This window comes from Xiphophorus maculatus, chromosome 20 (assembly GCF_002775205.1).
Source record: "Xiphophorus maculatus strain JP 163 A chromosome 20, X_maculatus-5.0-male, whole genome shotgun sequence".
Classification (NCBI taxonomy): domain Eukaryota; kingdom Metazoa; phylum Chordata; class Actinopteri; order Cyprinodontiformes; family Poeciliidae; genus Xiphophorus; species Xiphophorus maculatus.
Window position 1 is genome coordinate 6,408,261 of NC_036462.1, and position 22,365 is coordinate 6,430,625.

At 40.2% G+C, this 22,365-nt stretch overlaps 1 protein-coding gene across 1 annotated transcript in view; it reads left to right on the forward strand.

The window, feature by feature from the left end:
- The window catches only part of LOC102233681 (semaphorin-3D-like), a 52,289-nt gene that overhangs the window by 17,246 nt on the left and 12,678 nt on the right, over positions 1–22,365 (forward strand). The window contains exons 2-11 of the mRNA XM_023325159.1: positions 4,850–5,042; positions 13,181–13,335; positions 14,592–14,654; positions 14,829–14,948; positions 15,675–15,765; positions 17,198–17,326; positions 17,449–17,591; positions 17,871–17,985; positions 18,610–18,679; positions 20,305–20,449. Of these exons, the coding sequence (XP_023180927.1) occupies positions 4,880–5,042; positions 13,181–13,335; positions 14,592–14,654; positions 14,829–14,948; positions 15,675–15,765; positions 17,198–17,326; positions 17,449–17,591; positions 17,871–17,985; positions 18,610–18,679; positions 20,305–20,449 (1,194 nt within the window). The 5' untranslated portion in view covers positions 4,850–4,879. The remainder of the gene's footprint in view (positions 1–4,849; positions 5,043–13,180; positions 13,336–14,591; positions 14,655–14,828; positions 14,949–15,674; positions 15,766–17,197; positions 17,327–17,448; positions 17,592–17,870; positions 17,986–18,609; positions 18,680–20,304; positions 20,450–22,365) is intronic.

Consider the following 22,365-nt stretch of genomic DNA (forward strand, 5'->3'; position numbering starts at 1 on the left):
TGCACATAAAAATTAGCGAAAGTTAAAGAAAAAAACAAAACTATAACTATCTAAAACCAAACTGAAACTAAGCAATATTTAACTATTAAAAGCTAATAACTGTCTAGGTCTCTATAGATAGCATGACCACTGATGACAGCGGATAAACTTTTTTAAGAGGTTGATTGACAGCGCTAAGACCCGCCTCCTGGCTCTGATTGACAGCTCAGAACTGATCGATCTTTTCACAGATTATCTGTCCCATATTATACCGTCGTGAAATGGTGACAGTTTTAATAAATATGCAAGAAACATTTTCTTTATAAAAGTTTTATAGTGCGGCTTTAAATGCTGAAGGCGTTCTGCAGAACCAGCGCCTCTTGACTAGCTTTGGGTCAGACGATCAGTGAATGAGCAGCAGCAGGCTGTCTGGAGACAGACTGAAGAAACAAACTCTGGGTCTTTCCCCTCTAACCCGGACACAATACCACAGCCATCCATCTAACCAGACAGCCGCCATGCATCAGTCTCATTGCACAGGTCTGATTATATCCACACAAAGGCAGAAAAAGAGCTTCATTCATGCTTCTGCCCACACATCTTCTGTCACTTCTCAGAAATGTTGAGGAATGTGAAATGCACCCAGCAGTCATCACTAGGGATGTGACAATAACAAATTTTGCTGTATGATAAATTTTCCCAGAAGTCATTGCAGACCGGAGACCGCTCCAAAAGCAGGAAGTGGACTACTGCGCAGGGCATTCTGGGTAAATACAACCAAAACAAACACGCTAATCTACTGCTAACAGGAGAAATGGCTCAAGAAATCTTCCAACTGCGAAAATCTGACGCTACTCCAATTTTGTTTACATTTTGTGAAGAAGGAAGTTGCGCTCAGCGTCTTCTTCAGATATATTTTTTTAATCGTTCCCTTCTTGATGCAGCGCCCCCACAGGCGAGGAGGGGAACAGGTTGGTTGGTTTGACAGTGCGGTGTGAAGAAGAACCACAGTAGCTCTAAATGTAACAAATATTGCAACTTTGGTTATCAATCCAACCGAAAATATTGGCTTTCAGGTGGGAAACATCTTCAGGTGGAGCTTTGGGTCTCGTCTGACTGCTGCAGCAGAGACTCAATTCATGTTTTATTTGATGCTTTTGAGTTTTGGCAGAACCTGGTAGCAGTCAGATCGTTTTACGTCTGGCTGTATAAAACTAAAAGCTGACAAGTTTACCATTTTACACCAATAATATTCTGATTAATCATCAATATCTTCCATTCTGTGGATCAAGACCAACACTAAGATCTGCTGTCTTCATGATCTTTAACCTGATGCCATCTGGAACATCATCTGACCAACTCTGAGGCTGTTTCAGAACCAGGAGGTCCGTTTGCTCTCTGCCAGAGTGTGACATCAGCCCAGTCTCTCTTCCCAGGAATCCCCGGGGACACGGACGACAACATTTCCTCCAGCACTTCAACCGAACAAGGAAACAACTGGAGGGGAGGCTTCCTCTTCCCAGAACTTCCCGGTTCCCACAAAGTTCTGGAAAAACACGGCTTGCATTTTGACTGGATGGGTTGTCTTAATCTAGACCCGTTTGTTGGTTTGTCTCTGGAGTGAAAGAGAAACTCCTCCAGCTTAGAGTTTAAACCGGTGCTGGGATTCAAGAGGAATCTTATTTCACAGTTCAGTAAAATGTTTTGATAAAACAAAAGGTGTTTGTTGCCTTGGCAACGGGTGTTCGTGTCGAGTAAAACTGACACACAAGTTGTTTTGAGTTGCTAACGTGGTTTTTAGAGTTTACTTTCCCTTTTTGTGGTGCACTGGAGCTGATGTAATTTTTGAAAGTTCAGTAAACGATACTGGATCGTTTATTTTGTAGAACGTCGGAATATCACTATCGCTATGAGGAACCATTCAGCCCGACTCTTTTGTGGATTAGTTCAGCTTCCCGCCGTTCCAGAACCAGAGCAGACTGAGTCCCCACAGACCCGTTAATGAGGCAAACATATCTGGACTCACGGCTATCATTCAACATTTTCTTTATTTCTTTGAATAAACATCTGGTTTCTGTCCTCTCATCGTCTTGGATGAGAACGTCTCTAATCTTCTGCCTTGTTCTGGTCCGATCCGATTTACCTGGTACTCCCTGAAGGATTCAGTTTTCTGGAAAGTTAAAGTGAAACCTGATCAGAGCCGACCCGCAGCAGCAGAACCTCGGGTCAGATTTATTTTGGGGCAGCGTAGTCAAATGACCTCCGGACATTCAGAAGGATTTAGAGAACCGCCCCCTCCAGCCGTCGGCCAATCAGGAGGCAGGAAAGAAGCATGAAAGCCGGCAGAGCTGCAGGAAGAGATTTCCCAGCATTCCCTACTGCCAACATTAACTCTGAAGCAAGATTTTCAGATTTTCAGAGGTCAAAGGTCAGTCTGGATTTAACAGAAACAAGGGATAACAAGACATTCATCAGAATATTTTGGAAAGTGATGGAAGATTTGGAAAAGAGAAAAGGGTTTGGGCATCCATCCATCCATCCATCCATCCATCCATCCATCCATCCATCCATCCATCCATCCATCCATCCATCCATCTTTCTGTTAAACACTGACGATCAGAACATTAGAATGATTCAGATCCAACTCATATGTTAGGAGGAGTTCTGGTCCGTTTGGGTCGTTTCTCCAGCAGTAGCTGAACTCTTCCTGCATCTGGAGCATCGTTGACCTCTGACCCCTGAGCAGTAAAACAGGACCGGTGCCTCAGAGATAAACACAGGCAGGTTCTGCAGGTTCTGCAGGTCAGCGGCTGGATAGGGCCCACCTGGGGGTTAACTGCTGTTGCTTCTGCTTCAAATATTTCTATTATTGTTTTTACCAAATTTATGAATATTGTTCTTTTTGTTCTATTCGTCTCCAGAGGTGGATTAGGAGCAATGCGTCTTTTTTATTAACTTCAGCATTTCTGACAGTAAAACATCCCAGTTATGCATCAGTTCTTGTGTTTGGGTCGTTAATCAGGAGTTTGGCTTATTTTCTAATGAAACATGATGAAACTCTTTATCAGGCTCAGTTCTAGGCTTTGACTAGGTCATTGCAAGGGAAGACTCCAGGAAAGATTTGCAGCCGTCTGAAATGTGCAGAAGGAGCAACACCTGCTTCTTTTTAATTTTTTTTCCAAGCTTTCCTTAACATAATATATATGAACAAAAAAATACAACAAAATAAAAAAAAATAGGAGAGTTGGTGTACATTAACGTGTAAATAACTCAAATTACAATACAATTAGTACAGAGAGACACATTCTGGACAAATTACCACAATTATTTTTTCCTTTAACCCAGATCTTTTCAAATCTTGCAAGATTGCAAATTGTAGAAACTATATATTATTAGTGATTACTTCATTTACTCTCTTTTGCTTAATATAAGCTGCGTTTAGACCTTTAACCTCTTGGATACCTTGATGCAACCTGGAGTTTAGTTTACAACCCGAATCTGATTGGTTTAACTTATCAAACATATTCAGCAATGGGATATCCAATAACATTTTGAACATAATGCCAGATTTGAATATACCTATAACAGTCCATATTTTTTAATTGATACTGACTCTTTATTATTGAGTTATGGTATTTTATATTTGAAACTCTTCTGACAGAAACAGAGTAATTCAGATTCCTGCTGGGATCACGACGCCAACCTCCTAACTCTTTATATCATATCATCACCTTTCTAAGTCATTTTGCTTTCCAAAAGATAAAAAAAAATAAAAAAAAATAACTTAAAGCCATTACTTTAGGAATGCGACAATATGGGAAACTTACAGATGTGGTTGGTATTTAACCTGAAAGTTTTTTCAGTTGCTTTATCTCCTCCCTACGGGACGTTTCCTGTTGGATTAGAGGTTCAAACATTTGTCTACACCTGTGGACATTTTCCTGCTGAATAAAACTCCCAACTGTTGAGAAATGGAAAATAATAACGAAGGGTTGAAAGGTTAGAGGGTAAATGGAAGCAGCAGGGCTGTGTGGATGCGCCAGAACCTTCTCCAGCTGGACAGAAACAAAACTGAAGTTATTGACTTTGGAATTAAACAGAAACAATCTAGAATCAGGATCGGTTATTGAAACTACAGATCAGACTGAAATCTGGGTCTAGTGATGAAGTCTAACCTGAACCTTCAGAGCCACATAAAGACAGTTACAAAGACTTTCTATCACCTGAACAACATTTCCATTCCAAGGAGTAAAATCTCAGCAAGATCTAGAGAAACTCATCCACTGATGTTGCATTGAACGGTTCTGCCTAAAATGCTGATCCAGAACGCTGCTGCTGGCGTTCTGACTAAAACCAGGAAGATGGAGCACATCACCCAGTTCTAAAGACCTTCCACTGGCTATCTGTTCTGGTTAGGGTTGGTTCTGGTTCTGCTCTGGATCCCCAGAACCTGAAAAACATGGAGAAGCAGCATTCAGCTTCTATCCACCACAAATCTGGAACAAACTTTCAGAAAACTGCATAACAGCCGAAACACTGAGTTCCTTTAAACCACAACTAAAAACCCAGCTGTTTAGAGTTGCTTGTGAAACTTTATAAATGAAACATTAATCAATATATTTGATGTGTATTGATTATTTTCATGATGAGACTCGTCAAAATGTAATGTCTTTCTGGTTTCTCAGTTGGTGACTGTATGATGTTTTTATGACTTTATTTTTGTGTTTTATAATGTAAAGCACTTTGAACTGCTTTGCTGCTGAAATGTGCTGTACAAATAAATTTTATTGATTGATTGGTAATGAGAAGAACATGAAATAAATAAACATTTAATAAGTCAAACCCGACTTTCTGCCCTTTTCTCCTTCAGTTTGTGGAGCGACTCGTCAGGTCAGAGAAGATGCTGCGATCAGCTGCAGGTCTCAGAACCAGAACATCCTCTCCTCTCATAGCAGCCGTGTTTCTGCTCTGGCTGCTGAGTCTGCAACCTTCAGAGTCCAGAACCGACCCAGAATCCAGGAACTGGAGCCAGACCGGGCCGCGGCTTCAGCTCTCTCACTCAGGTAGGAAACAGATGTGTGCCTACCTTTAAGACCAGCTTTCTTGTTTTCTGTTCTTCTGAGGATCGGTGTGGCCCGTTGGACCCGGTCAGGCTTTGTTTAAAAGGGTTCGGTGTTTGGTGCTTCTGATTTAACTCTGACTGGAAATAAATTATTCAGCTTTTAGTTAACTTTGTTTATTCGTTCACAGGTAGGAAATCAGAAACTGTAAAATATTTCCAGTATTCAGTTTAAATATATGTAATGTATATTTAATGTATATTTAATTTCTGCAGAAACCGTGCAGTCACTGTGTTTCCACTGAAAGTAAAAACTGAAATTACCTTGAGTCAGCTTGTTTAATATGTTTTTGTTTTTAAAATGTGTAAAGTGTGAAAAATATTCAATCTACCAAACAAAATAAAATCAAATTATGCTCTATGGGGCCCCCTGATGGTGTTGGGCTTTAAGCAGGTGCTTAAGTCACATATGCCTTGGGCCGGCTCTGGAGGTGATATTTTATTGCAGTTGATATTTCATTGTAATCTTTAGTTTAACACATTAAATGACAGAAACACAGAAAACCATCTCAGACTTCATCAGTTCTGATGGATCTTCTGGAAACTTGTGTTTTTTTGTTTTTCCACTCCTTCAGCTTGTCAGAAACTTTTTCCACATTTTGGAGGTAATAATTTGGACTTTCTGGTTTTATGTGGAAGTGAAACGGTAGCAGCTTGCGGTTGGTTGTAAGGGGAAGCAGTGAATGGATTTAATGAACTCCGAGTTTCTCCTGCTGCGTTCGTGGCTGCAGGACAAACAACCGTCCGCCTGTAAACTGTTAATTACACAGAGACTCAGACGGCGGCTTCAGGGCTCAAAACAAACATAAATACGCTGATCTCCACATTCATTCAGGTGAAAACCTTCAATCCATCTGAACACAAGCAGCTTCCTGCTAAAAGAACAGCTTCCTTTGCCTCATGTCTTCCGCCTTTAGATTATGGATAACTAGTGTCAAATACGCAACAGTGAATAATCCAAAGCACAATCAGTTTATAGTCACCATTTCTAAATTATGACTAATAAAAATCTAGCAAACACACTGTAAAAAGTAATTAAAACTAACTATGAAATAAAATTTTACTGTAATGACAAACCCAAAACTATTATGACTGGACTGCAGACGGGTAGGAAGTTGCATCATGGTATGGGTCAAATTAATCCAGCATTTCTGACTTGTGTTGTTCAAAAATCTGAACTGAGCCAAAATGTTCTGTCCAGCTGAGTCCAGCTATAAAGAGAGCTGGAAAAGGAAGAATCTAAGATCAGCTCCGACTCAAACTGTAAAACATGTTTTTTCCTCTCTACTCTGCATGAGAGCTGAAATGTTTGGAGTCTGAGAAACTCTGTGGGAAACGTTGCTACCTTCACTCCAGGGACGATCCTCAGCTGTTTGGACATAAATCTCAGCAGATGAAACAGACTTCATGCACCATGGTTGCTTGGTAAAAAAATCTGAGATCTGATTCCAACCTGGACCTGAACTCTCCCAGGTCACACAACCTTTCTCTCCGATTCAAACCATTTCTGCTGGAACGTTCGTCATCAACATTCAGATCTACAGAGGCGATGCTCAGAGGTCACCGGGTCAACCAGGCTGCAGTACGGCGCCGGTTGGTAGCCCTGAACTTCTGATCTGCCATACCGTTGGTTCTACATCCACTGATTGGATCTTTCTCTCACTTCCTTCAAGTTCTTCAAGCTGTTGGAGTCAGATTAGCTATAATCCATGCAGATTGATTAATTGTTCTGGGCTCGACACACAAGGATCGACCAACGTCAGCAAAAGACAAACGGAGCATTTGACTCTTTGTGCTCAATTGACACGAGGTCATTTTTCAATCAACCCAGATGATTTGTCCAGTGGGATCTGGGCTCGGAAATAATCTGGACCCTGTATGGAAGCAGCGATGGGTCAGATTTAGAGGTCGATGGTTGGGTTCAGACTGAAGCCAGAAGCAGACTGTCCGTCGGAGTCTGAGGAAGGAGAAACGTTGGTTTGATTTCCACCTCGTCTTCTTAACTCTACAGTCTGAGTGTCAAAGTTTCAGGGAAAAAGACCTCTGGGTCAGTTTGACATCTCTGACATCACTTCCTCCTCGCCCTGATGCTGCTGGTTTCCAACGCTCCAACCAAAACAAGCTGACTTCATGTGGGACTGGGATGGGAAACACCTACATTCCCATCATCACACACACACACACACACACACACACACACCCCCACACACTCTGCAGCTCAGTCTGAGGTGTGTTTTTGCGTCGTTAGATAAAAACATGCTGCGTGTTTCTGCAGGAAATCTGTCAAAGCTGATTCACATCCCAAATCATCCAGACAGAAGAGAGCAGGAATGTGACCTGCGTGTGTGTGTGGATGTTGGCGTGGGCGTGTGTGTGTGAGCGTTGGCCCCCTACACTGTTACGCTGTCAACCTTGACCTTTGACTTGCTCTGATTACAGTTTGTAAGTTTGAGAGGAAAAGAGTTAGAACGAAAGAGCAAAATGTTCTGAGAAGTTTATAGACGAGATGAAGGATCTAGGGAAGGAAGGGAGGAAGGAAGGATGAGACTGAGGATGTTTCCTGAGTTGAACAAAGCAGAGCTTCGAAGGAATGGAGGCGAGGGGAAATCAGGTTCTTTATATCATGGTGCGCTCAGGTACAGCCCATCAGAAATGCCTGGATTTTGTTTCCATCAACTCCCAGGGTGATTCCTCGACCTTCGGGGTTGAAGGTGATCATAGCGTGTTTGGCATGTTGATGCGTTCTGATAATCAGGAGCTGAATCTCACGGCTAGCCGTCACTCTGGGTGTCTCAGCTAGCATACTAGAATTCCTCAGCTAGTATAGTTCACATCCTGAGCTAGCAAGCTGCTATACACAAACAATACGTAAAACAAGAGCATTATGATCCTGCAGCCATTATAATAATAATATTATCGCAATGAAACAAAAAATTAAACTGCAGCAAAGATTTAAAGTCTGAGCAATAATTCAGAACTTGCAGGGATGGAAAGATGAAGATGGGAGCAAAGACCTTACGTCCCTGAACAACTCGTGGACGTAGTTTCTGTATTTGGGCCTCTCCGTGATCCCAGTGGTCTGATTGGATCCAGAAGCTTCTTCCTCGTCAAACAGAACAGTTCTGTTGACACCAGCTGTCTGGAGTGTTGCTCTGCACGCAGGCTTGGTTGCCATAACGCCGTGCAGCCAGAGTGTTTTTATATCTTCCCGTCTAAAACTACTGGAAAACCTGAAGTCAAAGCATAACAGATTTCCACTGACTGATATAAACTCTTGGCTGCTTCTTCAGGGTTTCATGTCACATTTTCCACCCCCCCTCTCTGATATCTCCCACAGTGTTTACTTTTCATTTTGTGGTCGATTTGCCATCATGGCTGCTTGATGAATGAGATCCTGGAGGATTGGAGAGAAAAGCAGAAGCTCCATAAATAACTTCCTGGGCTTAAATCTCCTCCTCCTGTTTCTTACTTTTTATTTTTAGCAGCTTTGTTCTTCCATCATGACATTTAAAAGAAGAAGATGAGACTTTTATTGAACATACTGGTCACTTATGTAGAAAGATTTTCAGAACTACCAGTTTGTATTTTGGTGACTTCTGAGGACTTATTGGTTACCCTTCTTGAAAGCACAGCTTTCTGGCTATTTATCCAGAAACTTAAAGGTTACTTTTCTAAAATCTAAGGTTACGTTACTGATACGAGTTCCCACAAGTTTGAACTGGACGTGATATGCGCCATCTTGGTAGGCAAGTGCAGGTCAAAGCATAGATGAACCACTGCATCGAGATCAACAAAAAGAAAGTATATTGACAATGCAATAGAAATATCTATCAACAAAATGGCTGCTGTCAGGATCGATTCGTATGAGACAGAGAAGAAAAATATGCCAGACGATGTGGATAAGCTGCCTCCAATCTCAATCTATGACGTAGTTACACTACTTATGAACACAAAGAGTGTGTACAACACACGGCCTGAAATCTGTGGATGTATGCGATTAATGTTTAAACGGCTTTGTAAAGGACCTACAGGCTCACTTTTAATACAAAGTTGACATTATTCAAAATGTCTTCCTTATGACAACTTGACATTAACCAAGAAATCATGATGTGACATAAATTTGTTATAAAAGTATTACTGATTAAACTTTACATTAGATTAACTACTTTTCCTAGTTATAGGATACTTTCTAAAACTGCCTTGGTACTTTCTGGTTACTTTGTGTAACATTACAGATTACCTTTCCAAGAACCCGCAGAGAGTTTTTTAATAATGTTTTAAATACTTTACAGAATCTACAGGTTACTTTTTGATAGTTGGAGAATTTGCTCCTGAATCACCACATTAAGCTCTGATTGCAAAAACTCCTGATTATCTTACAACTTACAAGTTACTTTCCTAGAATCCTGAGATAGTATAAAAGTAGTACATGTTACCTGAGTGAAGTTGCCCCCGCAACCCCCAAACCCCATCACCTTCTTCAGATCAGAATTAGTGTCAAATGGTTTTGCAGCGACAACTTTTGATTGTGCTGCTATCATTTTAGAGATATTAATAAATGTTTCCAGAGATCATCAGAGGTCATCATCAATATCTTCAAAGCAAAACAGAAGATATTGATATCTTCTGCTTTATATCTTCTGCATAAGACTTGCTGCACAAACATAGCTGAGTTGATTGCCACCAAATTTGTTTGATTTTTGTAAATGGGAGTGGGGTGTGTGGTCGAAAATTTACTGCACAAACCAGCACGCACGTTCGACACCAATTTTGTTAGATTTGGGTAATGTGGTGGGCTGGTTGACATTTTGACCTTTAAACTTTCATTATTATCTTCAAAGCAAAAGTAGCACAAATGCAGAAATGTAGTCACTTTGACTTGAAGAAGATGGCCAGGCTGGTTGACCTTTCATAACCTCTGGAAAGTTTTATTAATAACTTTAAAATGAGAGTGGCACAAACAAAAGATTTTGCAGCACAAATGTATCACAAAAAAAGTGATATGGTCAGGGGGGCAACTTCACTCTGGTGTACAAGTTGCACCATCCAGGATTAGTTTGTAGCACCTGAACTAAACTAATTCAGCAAGTTGTGTGTAATAAAGACACAAAGCAAAGCCGACAAATGAGGCTTGAGAATCTGATTTGACTTGTTCGTCACTGATTGAGTTTCTAAGCCTGGTGCAGCAGTTGTTTTCATCCATCATCTCTTATTTTTCTCAGCAGGACTCCAAATAAAGGCTGTGTAAACAAATCTGACTGCATTCTTCTGCAGTTCCTCAAATTTTCCTCTACGGCCGGCTGGCTAGCCGGGTCTCTGCCGTCACCTGTCAGCTCGTCACGGCTGTGATTTATTTCTTTCAGAACGGTGCAGCAAATGTGGCGTGCTGCATTCAAAGCCTGAACACGCAGTGCGTGCGCATGAGTGACGGTTGTACTCTGCATGCTCCGCGGGGGGTCGTTTCGCTCCACTCTCCTCACTGACAGCTCTGTTTGCTGCTGATCTGCAGAAACATGGACGTGCAAATTCAGCTGCAAGAAATTTTCTGCTTTCACTCAAGTTAAAATTTTTGAGCTGCTGTTGTCAGAAACTATAAGTTTACAGGATGAGATGCAGAAATCAGGAGAAGAAAACTCATGATTTAATTTATCTTTTGATAATTAAAAGCTGTAGGCTCCAAATGTTGATGATCATGTTTTAGCTAGTGGTGGAATCAATTCAAATGTTTAACTGAACTCATCGTAATTCATCGAAAACAACATAGCAACAAAATAAGCAGCATTTTCAATTCAAAAACCATTTTTTAAATTGAATTAATAGACAGATGAGGTCAACAACAAAGATATTTATATTTTTGAATCTGTTATTTAGGTTATTCAACCATCAGATTGATGGACTTTCACGATATTTTGTCGTATTACTGTGACATCAATAAAAGTGACTAAGAATTATTTGTGTAACTTTGTGGCTCTGACTGATTCAGCAATCATAGCTACACAAACACCAATACTGTTCTTCAAAAACACATAAAGAAGTTTGATTTGTATCAATGAAAGTAACTATATTTAATCATATTTTCAAATTTATTTATATTTATTGATGTTTTTATTGAACAAACAGTGGAGAAAGCTAACAATCCTGACATTACGGACAGTTTTGGGGATCTAAACATAATTAATTAGAATTTTAAATCAAAATTATTATAAGAAATTTATTACAATAAATGATAAACAATACGATACATGCCTAGCTCTGCCGCCAATCAAGAAAAGAGGCTTCGTCTGCCATCGCTGCTGTTAGCGGATGTCGCTTGTGCGTCAGATTTACGGGGGTACCAGAAACGTAAGGATAGAAAGGTTCCGGCTGTTGCTTTTCTATAAAAATTCTTCATATTTAAAGCAGTTTTCTATCCACATTTTAAAAGTTTTGCTCCAGAGTTTTACTCATTAAATGAGAATAAATCAATCAAATAACTGAGGGATGAAGTTACAGCGATAAATTGGTGTCAGCTGTGAGGAACCTGCAGTTGGCCAGAAAAACTTCACTTTCAATGAATGAAAAGTAAAAATAATTGGGAGCCTGATGGCTGCCGACGCCTCCTGCTGCGAAACGGTTTGGATTCCTGAGCTCTGCTGTTTCTGCTTGGATTGTCGTTGGGTTGGCAGCGGCGCTGCAGCGGTTGGTCCTCCGGCTCCGGGAGGCCTGAGCCGACAGATCATAAAGCTGGAGCTTCATGGTTAATTTGCTCTGCTTCTCCAGGTTGTTTTCTGCCTGCTTTAACGCCGCCTCCCCAGGGAGAACAGGGGCCAATCAGTGTGTGTGTGTAGCGTGAGTGTTGACTTTAGTTATGAGGCATTCAACCACAGCACAGAGTTACTAAAACACACAGAGGGAAGGTTTTCTCCTGACCTGCAGTGCTGGGTTACATTACTGTTGATTTATTAATATAGGAGCCGCCAGGTTCAAACTGCAGCTATGTGGAAAAATGAGCTAGACCGACTGGCTTGGGTATGAGGTAAACTCAGATACGTCTGATGATCAGTATGAGGAATTAATTTGTGAAGAATGAGGCCAAAACACAGAGGCAGAGTGAGAAAAGGCAGCTTCAGCCGCCTGTAGAATCAATTTTAAAGGGGCAGTATTACAAGTTTATAGCACTTATTTTAGTTTTATTTGTTCTAAAAATAAGATGTATGTCAAATATGACTTAAAAGAAAATTCACTTCCTCATTTAACGTGTTTAAATTGGGCCTCTGTCTCTTAAACAACGTTTTTACCTGTGTTACACTAGTAGTTTGTATATTGAGCTCAGCATTTCCACCAGGTGTTTGCTAATTGCTTCTGGATAGTTTGAAGGAGCTGAGAGGGGGAAGAATGTCCTGTGAGGCAGAAACCTGGAACTCCAGCTCTCAGGAGGAGCCGTACCTCTAAGGCGGGGCTACGTCCACCCAGGGGTTTTGCTCAGCTGAATGGTTGCTGTGGAGATTAGAGGATTTCTCAAACATGCCTGAAAGAAGTTTTTGATGAGGGAATAACATTATAACATGATGAAAGCTCAAAAAAGTTGATTTTCCATTAAACTGATACAGAGAAACCAAAACATGACCTGGAGGTTATAGAGCACGGCAAGGTGGTAAAGCACAGTGAAGGCTCATGTTACTGAGGGGAAGCAAACACTTCTGGATCCAGAAAGATGAGGGATAAACCTGGGTGTCTTCTGTCTAAAAATATGTAAATAAAAACTTATACGGGTTGAAATTATTGCTTTATAGAGATGGAGACCTGCGGGGCGCCAGATGCTGCAAGCTAGCAGAGCTCTTGGAGCTAAAAACGTTACGGTCTCTGAACTCCGCCTTTTTTCCTCTGATTGGTTGATAGATATAGTGCTTAATAACTTCTTTAGTTTTGATCTAAAATGCTCCAGTTGTTCCTGTTTAAACTAAGATCTGAGGTCCGAGAGACTCAGCATCCTGTGGAAACCCAGCGACTATCTGCTGTCTCCTTTTAATTTTGCAGTTTTAGGACTGAATGTGCAAAGAGTTTCACGGTGAATAAACCCCTGAATTTTTCTGACTCTTCCAGATGTGAGGAACGGCTCGGCGGTCTCCTGGGGCGCCGGCGTTGGCGGGGGCTACCAGGTCCTGCTGCTGGATGAGGACAGAGGATGGCTGCTGGTTGGAGGGAAAGACCACATTTACCTGCTGAACCCCGACAACCTGGACCAGCCCGTCCACAAGGTGAGGTGTCGAACCTTTCTGATGGACCTAGTTGGGCGTTAAACCGTCAGAGCTGCTTGGAGTTCATTATTATTTCTTTTGGTAAATAAGATGCAGCAAAGCTCAATTTAAAGTCTTATCAGTGAAAAAAACTCTGGACTGCTGGTTTATTATTCATCTTTTTCCCACTATCTCCAAAGTTTATAAATCAGAATATATTCGGATCGCAACAGGATTAAAGAGATTTCTTGGTTGTGGCTCTTTAAAATATTAAAACCAATGAACATTATCTAAATCAATCAATCAATCAAATTTTATTTGTATAGTACATTTCAGCAACAAGGCATTTCAAAGTGCTTTACATCATTACAAACACAAAAACACAAAGTCATGCAACATAGAATCAACAATCAGAACATGACATTAAGTCAGTGTTAATGTTACATTAAATAACTTACATTAAATTCGTAAGTGGTTACGTTTCAAATACAATCCTACAAAGGCGGGTTTTTAGTCGAGATTTAAAGGCACTCAGTGTTTTTGCTGCTTTACAGTTTTCTGGAAGTTTGTTCCAGATTTGTGGTGAATAGTAGCTGAAAGCTGCTTCTCCTCGTTTGGTTCTGGTTCTGGGGATGCAGAGCAGAACCAGAAGACCTGAGAGGTCTGGAAGGTTGATACAACAACAGCAGATCTTTAATGTATTGTGATGCTAAGCCGTTCAGTGATTTATAAACTAACAGTATTTTAAAGTCTATTCTTTGAGCTACAGGGAGCCAGTGGAGGGACATTAAAACTGGTGTTATGTGCTCTGTCGTCCTGGTTTTAGTCAGAATGCCAGCAGCAGCATTCTGGATCAGCTGCAAAAGACTTGACAAAGAGAAACTATGGTGATGAGTAAATAGTAGGCGACAATAGCAGTTGCTTAATAATTACATGTTTGCAGGTTATCAACATGTAATTAGATGTTTGTTGTTATGAGTTAGCATTCAATATAGTTCAATATAATTATATATATAATTCAATATGTTTACGTTACCAGTTGATCCCTACTTTTTCTCTGTTTTCCTAATTTCCTGATCCCTAACTAAACAACAGACCTTCAGGAGATTATCAATATTTATAATTGAGTAACCTCTACTAATTATCTTATTTCTCTTTAATTTTGGACATTAGATTTCAGGGTTTAAAATTAGCATGTATTTCCATTAGTGGTTGATTCCTTATTTGTTTCATATTCAAGTTGATTATTTGGATATTTTCTATATTTTCCCCATCAGATCCACTGGCCTGCAGCTCAAGAACATGTGGAGCACTGCAGGCTGGCAGGCAAGAGCCTGGAGGTAAAAATAATTATACAAAAGTTTATTTATTTCTCACCTCATATACTGATCATCTTTTTTAGGATTTAAGAATTTGAAATCTGCTTTAAGTCATTTTTTCTACCTACTGTTTTTCTGTGTTTTTATCTGCTAAACACATTCTGGATGCTCATATTGTTTGTGTTTGACTTCCAGAGAGATTGTGCCAACTTTGTCCGTGTGCTGCAGCCGTTCAATAAGACTCATGTTTACGTCTGTGGCACCGGCGCCTTCCATCCACAGTGTACTTACCTGCAGCTCAGCCAGAACCCAGAGGTACCAATTATTTGGTTATTTACATTTATTTACCTTTATACTACATATTGATTAAGTTGCATGCCTGCTATGTTCTCAGACATATATTTAGCTCATTTGAGGAAAGAGAGGCAATTTTAAAGAGTTTCTGAAAAATTATGAAGAAAACAACAATATTATACAACGCTGAGTCTTTTTTGTTGATGTTATTGTTTAACTGTCACTTGTTTTGTATTACAAAAAATAAATAAATCCAATGTAATTAAAAAAAAAATGCTTCCAAACAGTTGGAAATTATAGACTCTTTAAATAGTGCAGAACTCATTCTTGGTGTTATAATCAAGCAAAAATAAACAATACTTTTTCTTTACTTTTGCAGTATTGTGGTTGTAAAATGAACATTTATGCTTATATCTAAAATATGAGATAGCAAACAGAAAGTCCATTGCCAGTTACAGGCACAGTCTGAGCCAAGAGCAGATTTAACACAATAACAATTTAACTTAAATGGGGTCAGAAAGAAAATTTAATAAAAACGCAAAGAATGTGCAAAATCTCACAAAGCAACTAACAGGAAATACAAAAGAAAACCTGCAAAACATCTATTTTTTTAAATCGCTGGCAAAGAAACACTAAATTAATTATTATTTTCTGTAAACTTTCATTGTCTTTTTCTCTGATGTGCAACAAAATGGAGCCAGAGAATCTTCCTCGCTCTTCATCACTCATTCCCTGTCCGTCCTGCAGGAGCCGTGGTTCAGGTTGTCCCACGCCGTGGAGTCAGGACGAGGAAAGTGTCCCTTCAGTCCCAGAGAGCCGTTCGCTGCCAGGCTGACCGGTACCACGCACCTGTCCTCTGGGTTTTTCATAGCATAGTTTTATTTCGTTGTGATTTTTAATTTAATTCAGTTTGTTGTAATTAATTTTAGAGTGTGTTTGTTAGTTTTTATTAGTTAAATGTTTAGTTTTCGTTTGTTTTTAGTTTTTAGGTACTGAGTGCAAAAGGCCAAAGTATTGTGATTAATTATGTCTACATTGATCTGTTAATGAATACTCGACAGATGATACCGTTTTCAAAAAATGTAATTAATTATTGTTGAACAACAAACTGACTCTGGCGTTTTCTCCCAAATGTCGCTGTTGCTGTTTCGCAGACCAGCGTAAGCGCCGCCAGAAGTATGGAGTGCCGTAGCTGACGTAAACTGCTTGTGTTGTATCTGCACATCAGTTCGAAAGGTTGATAAATAGATTCATAAACATGAAAACAAAGGATATCTATAATTTCAGTATGTTTTAGTTTGTATTACTAACACACAATATAGTTCCACTTAGTCATAGTCCTTTCCCCATTAATTATCATTTTTATTTATTCAGTTAAAAGAAAGGTTTTCCTAATTTCAGTTTTTGTTATTTGTTAGTTTTTGTTAACTATAATAATGTTGGTTGGGAGTCAACGCTCTGATGGGCTGCAGTCAGGAGTCTTTCTGCATTTTCTGTCACCAGAAAAAATTAGGAAAATGTTTGTTTGTCGGTTTTTGTTAACCAACAACGTTGGTCCTCACAACCACACGATGTTCAAATGATTTTACGTCATTCTCTCCATATTCTGGTGACATTAAGCATCGTGCCGTCCCTGGCCTGTCCGCCTGCAGGCTGAGTGCCGAGTCGAGGTGTGTGTGGTCCCTGGGAGTTATTTCACTGCTGACGCCACGCTAAACACACTAAACACAGCAACTGTAGATCCTCCTGACCGAGACCCCCAGGGGTCAGCTGGAGCTTCATGTTGAGGTTTCACAGCTGGACAGCAGAGGATGAAGGATCTGTCCTCATCTGGATGTCCTTCTGCAACTCACTGCTTTACTGAAACAACAAACTGCCTGATGCTTTTCTTCTGATGCACAGAAATCTGGTGTCCTCTGTTGAGTATTAATTATCAGTTTGATGCAAACATATTCACAATACTTTGGTCGTTATGAATTCTGCACCTGAAGATGATATCAATTATGGAAAAACTAAAACTACGGTTATAACTAAATGTTTACCTACTAATAATGACTAAAAACTACCAAACACTCTAAAACTAATTGAATTGTACAAACATGGAAATAAAACTAAACAATAAAGAAAAACCCAAACTATTACAACCTTGGTTGCAGGAAATACCTGAAGAGCCAAAGTAGTTTGTGATGTTAGCACCTTCAAAATGCCTCATGACCTTTACCCTGCAGTGACCTTTACCCTGCAGTGATCTTGTCGTTTTTTCCCCTCAGATGGTGAACTTTATGCAGGAACCTCTGTCGACTTCATGGGGGCCAACGCGGCGATCTTCCGCACCTCGGTTCAGGGCAGCAGTCAGCATTACATCCGCACCGAGGCCTCCGATCACAACTGGCTCAACGGTGAGCAGCTGCCTCTTCCCATGATGCATTTCTTCATTCTAGCTCTGTTTAAAGTTAAAGACAGCAGAGAAACTGGAGGCTGCATCGGTTTTCCAACATGAACGCCTCCTGTCCCCCCACAGAGCCGGACTTTGTGGGCTCCTTCTCCATCCCTGACACTCACAGTCCAGACGACGATAAAGTTTACTTCTTCTTTAAGGAGAAGGCGGTGGAGGCCGGCCAGTGGGACCAGAGGATCTACAGCCGGGTGGCTCGGGTCTGCAAGGTGAACAACGCTTCAGTCAAAGCCATATTAGAAGGATCATAAATGTTTTCAATAAAACCCTGATGCAGTTTTTCTTTAATTAAATAAAACAACCATACCTTCTTTTAACAGTTGCTCTGATTTTTCCTGCTTTTTCATTCATTTTCAGGAGGTTTTTCATGCAGCTCTGACCTTGAATCATCCAGACATTAAAACTCCATGTTGCTTAGGCCTGACCCAACTTCCTGTTTCAGTTTTATGATCAATCTTTCAGTGCATATTTGTTTCTCCTTCCTGCAGAATGACGTTGGTGGGAAGAGGAGTCTGATCAACCGCTGGACCACCTTCCTGAAAGCCCGATTAGTCTGCTCTGTTCCCGGCCCGTCGGGAATCGATACTCACTTCGATGAGCTCGGTAACGCCGACCCTTTCTCTCTTTTTACTCCATCAAAGCTGCAGCTTGTAACTTTTATAAAGAATATGTTTTTTACATATTTGTTAAAACTCTTACCATGTTGTAACAGTTTATTATGAGACAGATAATCTGTGAAAAAAAATGGGTTTAGTAAAGCTCCACCCTGAGCTACTATTGCCGTCTAAAGAAATTAATCGCTCCCAAACAAAAACAACCAATCAGAGCCGGAAGGAGGGTCTTAGCGCTATCAGTCAACCTCATGTACTGGCTGCTAATTATGTAGTGTTGGAAATACAGAAAAAATGTTTATCCGTCGTCGTAGGCAGTCATGCTAACTAGCTCGAGCATTCGCAACTGTCTATACTAGCTGCAGTAGCAGAGAGCAAGGTGGGATGAGGAGCAGGATGGGGATGAGCAGCGCCAAACAACACTGTAATTGACAGCGTTAAGACCCGCCTCTTGGTTCTAATTCGTTGATTCTAGAAGGCAGAGGAGCTTGATTGTTTTCACAGATTACCTGTCTCATTCCAAACTGTCACAACACAGCGACAGTTCAATCGACTAATTTATGGAGAACATAAAGTGATAAAACTTTGCAATCTCGATTTGTCTGTTTTGTTTTAGAGGACATCTTTGTTCTGGAAACCAAGGATCCCCAGAACCCGACCATCTACGGCGTCTTCACCACCTCCAGGCGAGAAACTGCTACCATCATGTCAAAGACATAAAAACGGGATATTTTTTAAAACAAAATAAAAGCAGGTGCCTCCAGCTGAAACAGAGAGATGGAGTGATCGTCTGAAAACTCACTAAATCAAGTCCAGCCCTATAATAAACAGAAAAGAATTACAAAAAAAATAATCAACTGAATTAAAAAGAAAGAAAAGCACAGAATATCTGCAAGAATAAAAATGCAAAAATAAGAAATAGGAGGACGACTCGTTTCCCCAATGTCTGATAATAACTTCTTAAAATATAGATACAATAACAAATGCAGGATTTAGCCGTTTATTTATTTTATTATCTTAATAATTTTAACAACAGAATGACACTAAGAGGAGCAGTAGTATTTGGTTTTTCCTGTCATCAGGTTGAAAACTTGTTCTCAAAACAACAATAACGTCGTTTATCGCAATAACTTCTGGGACAATTTATCATTCAGCAAAGTTTTTCATTGTGACAGGCGTCTCTGTTGGAGTTAATAAGCTAATAACTTTTTCCACAAAATACTTTTCCACAAAGATAGAAAATAAACGAGCCATTCCGTTTTTGCAAATAGAAACATTTTCTTCGTTTTTAAACCTGAAAATAGAAATGAAATGGTTTAATTTACTTCATTATGTTTATAATAAATTATTTTTTTGTTGTAATTAGTGAAATTATCAGTTTTCCTCCTGTTTGTGTTTTGATTAATCTGGTTATAAATAATCTAATCCAGCTGGAGTCTGTGAGCTCCACCTGCTGAAAGAAACTTCTGCAGATTATCTGACCTCCCGCCGCCTGGCTGGCGCGTGCACACCCTCCCAGTTCAGGGTCAGAGGTCAGGTCTGGGTGGGTGCCTGGGGTCAAAGGTGTAGGGGCCCAGCAGGTTGAGTTTTTCTAACCTTAATGTAGAAAAGCAGAGCCACTTCTCTTTCCACTCCCTCCTCCTTCTCTTCTTTAAAGCTGCAGTAAGTAACTTTAATACAAAATTTTTTGTACATATTCGTCAAAACTGTCACCAGGTGTGTTATGAGACAGATAATCTTTGAAAAATCAATCTCCTCCTTGAGCTACTACTGCGGTCTGAAGAAATGCAACTCTCCCAACCAAAACCAGCCAGTCAGAGCCAGGAGGTGGGTCTTAGCGCTGTCAATAATCCTTATGTACTCGCAGATGGTGGATAAACGCCGTCATCAGTGTTTATTCGCCATCATAAGTGGTCATGCTAACTAGCATTAGCATTCATGACAGGCTACGCTAACTGCAGTGCCACATTGATGGTGATTGACAGCACTAAGACCCGCCTCCTGACTCTGATTAGTTGTTCCTAAAGCAGTTTTTTCCACATATTATGTGTCTCGTTTCAAACTGTCACCACATGGTGATAGATTTAATAAATATGTAAAAAAATATATTTTTAAAAAAAGTCACATACTTAAACTTTAATAATTTCTCCACCTTCTTTTAGTTTTATTCTTCTTCTGTTGCTCCTTTTATCATCATTTTGTAAATAACACAATTTAATTTTAGTTTTTCTTGCTGTTTGCTGTTTTCTTTCTCCCTGGTTTGACGGTTGATCGCCCCGCTGATCAACCGGTCGGTCCTCTCTCTCCACAGCTCCATCTTCCAGGGCTCGGCTGTGTGCGTTTACTCCATGGCGTCCATCCGCGCCGCCTTCAACGGCCCGTTTGCCCACAGAGAGGGACCCGACTACCGCTGGGTCGAGTACAAGGGCCGCATCCCGTACCCCAGACCCGGAACGGTGAGTTCAGCACACCAACAGCTGGAAGATAACTGCTGCCATCAGGCAGGAGCTGGTGACCTTGCAGGGTGGTGAAGGTCACTGCAAGGTCCAACAGGAAGATAGGAAAACACATCTCTCTGTGGGATACTCCCATTGTCAGGAAGGTAACCGGCCCAGGGTGTCCTGCAGCGCCGCCATCAGTCACAACAACAGGGGAGACACTTTGGGATTACATGGAAAGAGTGAAGCTGCAAAACAAAAACCAAAGCCAACTTTATTTATAAGCACTTTTAAAGCTGCAGAATGTAACTTTTAACTTTCACTATATCATATGAGACAGATAATCTGTGAACAAAATCTAGTTCCTACGTCTTCTCCCAGTGCTGACTAGAGAGAAGTGATAAATAAATATATATTTTAATGTAAATATGATTGCTCTGTGGTTGTGGTAGAACTGCCCCACCGAGGGTCAGCATGTAACCGCCAGAATATTTTCCTTTTTCTTGAGTTAAGCTGCCACATTCAGCCTCACACTCCATCATTTATCCCACATATATTGGAAGCTGGATGGCATTTGTGTTTTTGTGAAAAATTAGGAATTTCCTGTGGGATCAGAGTCCAACCTCAGAAAGCTCCTCTGGTCCAACACCGGTTCCTCTGGGACATTTCAGCCGCCGTGAGGTCAGAGGTCGCTGTGTGCGCGCCGGGTGTCATGGCCGCTCTGCGCGGTGTTTAATCACGCGGTTGAGTGCAGCAGAGGCGAGGCGTGTCGGCGAGGAGAGCAGCGAATCAGGCAGAATGAAGCTGAGTCTCACCGCAGAGACAATAATGGCTTCCACATTTCTCACTTCGCTACTGGGTGGCACGTCTTCCCTCGTTAGCTCCAACCTGCTTTACACCTTCAACAAATCCATCTCTCCTACTCTTAGTTTCTCATCTCTCCTTTCTCTTCATGTTTCCTCACTGAGAGGAAATCTGACTTTATGCACCAATCAGCATGTTGAGACCAGAAGAATTGACCTTCACTGCTTATTTCTAGAGGATTGTTTGATGATTTGGATTTAAATTCTCAGATTAGATGAAAAGTTCACAGCTTAAACACAACCCATACTTTATTGATAGGCCTAGCTTAATAAGCAATAAATCAATTAATTGCATGATTAATTAAAATGAGCTTGATAATTTCCATTTCCACGATTTATAATTTTTCTCTTTTCTCTTTTTGTACCAAAAACCTGGATGTTAAAAGTCTTCAGTCTGGTGTTTTGGTCTCAACTAGCCCTTTTTTTGAAGGACAGTTTTGTTTTGAGTCTTCATGATGAATTTTATTTGTTGTTGCTGTTGTTTTGTTTATTTATTGTGGATATTTAAAATGTCTTCCATTTTAAATGTGTGTTAAATATTCATTAGAATTTAAAGTGTATTGATCTTTGAGAATGTGTTCTTGCATTATTATTACTATTACATTACTCAAAAAGGGTCTCAAACAACAATATTATTGTTTATCACAATAACCTCTGGGATAATTTATTGTCCATCGACATTTGTTATCATGACAAGCGTATTTCTTGGAGTTAAGAAAAATAAAATAAAAAATAAAATAAGAAATTTGTTCAGTTTGTTTTTATGTTCTAAAGATATTTCAGAGACGGAAGAAGGAAGCTTGACTCACAGCAAAGCGAAGCCTATTTTATTTAACTAACACCTGGTCACTGCTTTGGTTTTAGGTGTAATGATTAGAATTTCTTAAAAAATTAAACAAAGAAAAAGTTTGAGAAGGTTCTTTGGATTTTATTTTTAACAGTTAGACACATCAGTAAAATTTATTATGTTATTTTATTTGGCTGATTTTTCATGCAAGAACAACTTACAGGGGCAGAATCAATGAAAATTAACTTCTTTAAGATTTACATGATGCTTGTTGCCTTAATTCT